This window comes from Berghia stephanieae, chromosome 7 (genome assembly GCF_034508935.2).
Source record: "Berghia stephanieae isolate SIO BIC M18660-M18661 chromosome 7, UCSD_Bste_1.3, whole genome shotgun sequence".
NCBI classification, from domain to species: Eukaryota; Metazoa; Mollusca; class Gastropoda; order Nudibranchia; family Aeolidiidae; genus Berghia; species Berghia stephanieae.
In genome coordinates this window covers 53357590-53362589 of record NC_088366.1, presented here as the reverse complement: position 1 = coordinate 53362589, position 5000 = coordinate 53357590, and the positions used below count along the sequence as shown (strand labels likewise).

Sequence of the window (5000 nt, the reverse complement as noted above, 5' to 3'; positions counted from 1 at the left end):
TACTTATACTAAAGATTGTTTAGACTAAGTCGTAAGTTATCGGTTATTGGTAATTGTACAGTTATAACAGTTTCCTCAAGGCAATCGTACTTCTGCGCCAGACCGTCATAATACAATTATACGAGTCAATTGACAGTGATTAATTAGGATTAACGGCCAGGTGCTCATTTTACACCAGAGTATGGTGAGAGAATATGAGTAAAGAGTGTCCGCGGCCGCGAGACTAACTCTAGAGTCTGTCTCGCGTACGCCAATTTAACTCTAGACTCTTTTTGGCGATAGAGTCATTCTCGCGTGCTACACCGGGGCGCGTAAAAGAGTGAGAATAGATGGTCTTTATTGACGACCAGCATATTAATATGTTTAGACTAGAATAATATATGATGCCATCACTCTCACACCAGAAGATGAATTACACAATGTATTTATCCAGTCCTCCGGAAGATTAGCTTTACGCTTCCATTGAAATAGGAACCAGCTGTTGGACATCACCCTTTTTTCCCCTCCATTAGTAACAACATTAGGCCTATCTGGTAACTGGTTACGATCTTAACTCACTCAATCCTAACACCAACTATATCCGTAGTTTACCCAGGTTACTTTTACGCCATGCCTATAGATAGTATGCAGATGACGTCACTCAGGCCTTTGTTATTGTTTTTGCCATCCGCGTTTGTGAGTTGTTCTCACTAAACTGTATTAACCAGACTATAAAAGTTCATGGTTACACAGAGTTTGTGTGTTGGTCCGTTATACTTCCGGATGGCAATGTTGTGAACTCCTTGGCCAAGCGCATTCTATCTATATTTATTACATTTTTCTGAGACAAATTATAAGCGTAGTATCAAAGCTAATGTTTTTAGTTTTTACATGTTAATGATAGTTGAATAAAACTATCTGTGTAAATGCTCATTTTTAATACATTTTTTTTCCAATAGGATCCAATAGTCGTAACGACACTTCTTTCATAATGATGCATGGTAACTTAGCAACACTTGCTCTAAACTATCGGAACAATGGCGGACGCCAGTATGAAATATTTCTCCGGCGAGCATAAAAGCGTATCCAGAGGAAAAAAAATATAAACTTGATCATGTTTTGACTTTTACACATTCTAGTCACAAGACATATGAAAAGTTCTAGCCAGCTTGAAGAATAAAAAGTAATGATTTTCTTTGTTTAGAACCAAGATGGCCGCCGTTGCCGGGCGGCGTGACATCAGACTACTGAATCCAATTTCGAAAAGTATCAAAAATCTCTAGGATTGAGTGAGTTAACGCCACTCAGCCCTTTGTTATTGTTTTTAGACAGCCATTGTGATTGTGGTGATTAGTTATCACTATAAATTATATAGGTAGTTCGAAGATGACGTCACTTTGCCATCCGCGTTTATGAGTAATGCTCACTGAACTGTGTTAACCTGACTATAAACGTTCATGGATACACAGTTTTGTGTGTTGGTCTGTTTTACTTCCGGATGGCAATGTTATGAGCTTCTTAGCCAAGCGCATACTATCTATAAATCTGACTGTTAACGTTCAAGGTTACACATAATTTTGTATGTTGGTACGTTATATCCGGTTAGCGGATTGTTGTGAGTAGTTTACCTAAATGCATAGCATAAATAATGAAGTTGGGAGGGATTGAGTCATGAAGTTGAGTGAGAAGAAAAAGTACAGAAGAGTCGGAGAGAGAGAGAGAGAGAGAGAGAGAGAGAGAGAGAGAGAGAGAGAGAGAGAGAGAGAGAGAGAGAGAGCAGGGAAGTAACCAAGATTTGAGTTATGCAAATACCGCCCCCTTTTTCTCGAAACTATAAATATAGAAGAATAAAAATTGTACAATGGACAACTAAATTAATGAATCAATATAGATATCTAAATGCTTCATTAAATATGAATTGATGAAATCTTTTGGTGTTTATGAATGACGACAACGACGACGACACGATGGTGATGATGATAACGATGATGATTAATGAGTGTAATACTATGTTTTAAAAGGAATTATGATCAGTTCTCTCTCTCTTTCTCTCTCTCTCTCTCTCTCTCTCTCTCTCTCTCTCTCTCTCTCTCTCTCTCTCTCTCTCTCTCCTATCTCTATATCTCTCTCTCTTTCTTTTTTTTCTTTAAATTGTTTTTTTATTTTTTGTTTTTGTTTGTTTGTTAGTTTGTTTTTTTTTTTCTTCCTTAAGGATATACACAACGGTTTACAATGGTAAATCTGTCCACGCTATAGTACGTCCAATAATAATAAATAAAATATGTATATAATATAATATAATATTTGAGTTCAGCTTACCCGTCTGACGTATATTGTATCCGTCTTCCTCGCTCCATTGTTCAGTAGCCATTCCTCTGCCTTTTTAATCCAATAATTTCGACCCCAATTCTCTGTCCGGCGTGTTGTTTTTTTATGTTTATGTTTATTTAATTTATTTATTTATATATATATATATATATATATATATATATATATATATATATATATATAATATATATATATATATATATATATATATATATATATATATATATTACACTTTTAAGGTGCCACAAACCCTAAATAAATTAGTAAAAATGACATTCGTAATTATTGCCTTGTTATGACTAGAATGTACAATATGAGTAATTGATCCCTTGAAATACCAAATACAAAACAAAACAAAAATATAAATAAATAAATATAAATAAAATGGTGACCAGATAGTAGTTATTAAAACAAGACATATAAATAAATAAAGGAATATATAAATAAATAAATAAATAAAAGGTGGCACAAAATCTAAATGTATAGATAAACTTTACATTCGAAATTGTCTTGTTAAAGACCAATAAATGACAATGTGAAGGATTGTCCCTTAAAATACCACACACACACACATATATATATATATATATATATATAATATATATTTATATATATATATATAAATATAGTAGCCAGCTAGAATTTTGTGGCACAAACTAAATATCTAGTGTTTTTTTGGTTTTGTTTAATATGGTAAAATAAAAATGAAACAAAGTAAGAAGTCTTTCACTTTTACGACATCCTGCAAACTAACTGATGTGCACGGGTCTGTTTGATCAATCATACTTTATATATGTAAGATAAAGATCCGAACAAGTGTGTATGAAAGGTGCCCGACAAATCAAGAAAGAAAAATTGAAGGAAAAAAAAAACATCCCAAAAAATCAGACTACCTCGACTGGGGATCGAGGTAGCACGTCTGACCAGTAATCAGAAGGTCTGAGGATCGATCCCCAGTCGAGATAGACTGATTTTTTGGGATGTTTGTTTATATTTTTCTTCAATTTATCTTTCTTGCTTTGTCTGGCAACTTTCATACACACTTGTTCAGATCTTTATCTTACACTGGTCACTGCTCCTTAATTTTCTAAGTTTTATATATGTACAGACTTGAGAAATAGTGGTTGTTCTAGGTTACCATAAATCCTTAATTCCCCATGAGGTAAGAGTAAGAGCTCTTACGGAGAAAATAAATAGCACCAGTGAAATTCCGTCACTCTCTCAATACAATCCGTTGTCGTTTAACGTGAATCTAGATGGCAGAATCCCTTATTGGCAAGAATAACAATATTTGCTTTCGCTTCACTAAGTCATTAATAAATATCTTTCGATTTAATTTGTTTTGTTTTGGTGTTGTTTTTTGTTTTTCAACTGTCAAGGGGATCGATCTCCAGCTAGGCTTTTGTGACATCTGTAGCACGGTTTGTGCATTTCTTCGTATTTATTATTGCCATTTCATTCCGAATAATGCCCCCCCCCCCCCCCCCCCCCCCCCACACACACACACACACAAATTTTCCCCCCACCCACGACCCCATTAAAGCAAATCAAAATCACCCATTTTTCAGTTACGGATGATGGACCAGTGCTAGATAAATAAATAAAGAAGGGGAAGGGGAAGGGGAAGGGGGGGGGGGGGGAGTGGCATGACTATAACCATTAAGCCCGTTGGTAATGTCTCCATAATGGCAGGCAGAGAGACAATGGTAGTCATAGATAGCACTACCAGTAAATATTCAGTCGAATGGGAAACACCACTGTTGTCCCGTACTCTTTATAGAAAAAAACAAACACAGTGATCTGAACAAGTGTGTTTGAAAGGTGCCAGACAAAGCAAGAAAGAAAAATACAAACAACAACAAAAAATCAGTCCTCAAGAAGAAAAAAAAAACACCCCAAAATATGTGATTTTTTTTTCTTGTATTTTTCTTTCTTGCTTTGCACTACCAGTGAATAAACTCTTAACTCACTCAATCCTAGAGATTTTTGCGACTTTTCAAAACCTGGAAAAAAAATGCATGTGTCGAGATAGTTTTATTCAACTATCATTTAACATGTAAAAATTAAAAACATAAGCTTTGATACTACGCCTTTAATTTGTCTCAGAAAAATGTAATAAATAGGCACGGGGTAAAAGTAACCAGGGTTAACTACGGGTATAGTCGGTGTTAGGGTTGGTTGAGTTAATTTTTAAAAATTTTACCCAGATCGATTGAAATGACCCTCATTTTGTCCACACACCCACACACACCCACACACCCCTCCCCCCCACACACACAAACCCTCTCAAACCTGGGACTTCCGTCTCTCCTTTGACGAAGTGACGTGACTATAACCATTAAGTCCGTGGGAAATGTCTTGATAACGACAGGCAGACCGAGAGACATCGGGAGTCATAGATAGCACTAGATACCAACAAAATATTCAGTGACATGTGATGGCAGCCACCAGTGCAGAACTCTTTAAAGAAAAAGAAAATTGTCCAGAAAAATTTGTCTTTCAAATATCTATCGATTGAAATGACTCTCATTTTGTCAAAAATTCTCAAACCTTAGACTTCCGTGATTAATACTGAATTAGTGGGTTTTGGAATGGGACTCTATGCGATAATGAAACAGCGTCGAGACTTGAAAGAAAAGGCTCGAAAAATCCAAATTATAAAAAAAAGGGTTCTATTTCTCTCTGAAACTGTT

General features: G+C 35.4%; 2 protein-coding genes across 3 annotated transcripts in view; one reads left to right on the top strand and one right to left on the bottom strand.

Moving 5' to 3' along the window:
- LOC144977489 (uncharacterized) overlaps positions 1 to 3706 on the bottom strand; it is a 26586-nt gene extending 22880 nt beyond the window's left edge. The window contains exons 1-2 of one of the 2 annotated variants that reach the window (XM_078922779.1): positions 3446 to 3706; positions 2299 to 2390 (exon numbers count right to left, since the gene is read on the bottom strand). In XM_078922779.1, the coding sequence (XP_078778905.1) occupies positions 2299 to 2350 (52 nt within the window). In that variant the 5' untranslated portion in view covers positions 2351 to 2390; positions 3446 to 3706. Of the gene's footprint in view, positions 1 to 2298; positions 2427 to 3445 lie in introns of those variants that run through there. The other variant, XM_078922778.1, reaches the window with a different exon arrangement.
- The window catches only part of LOC144976581 (RING finger and SPRY domain-containing protein 1-like), an 86694-nt gene that overhangs the window by 52402 nt on the left and 29292 nt on the right, over positions 1 to 5000 (top strand). The gene's annotated exons all lie outside the window — the stretch shown is intronic.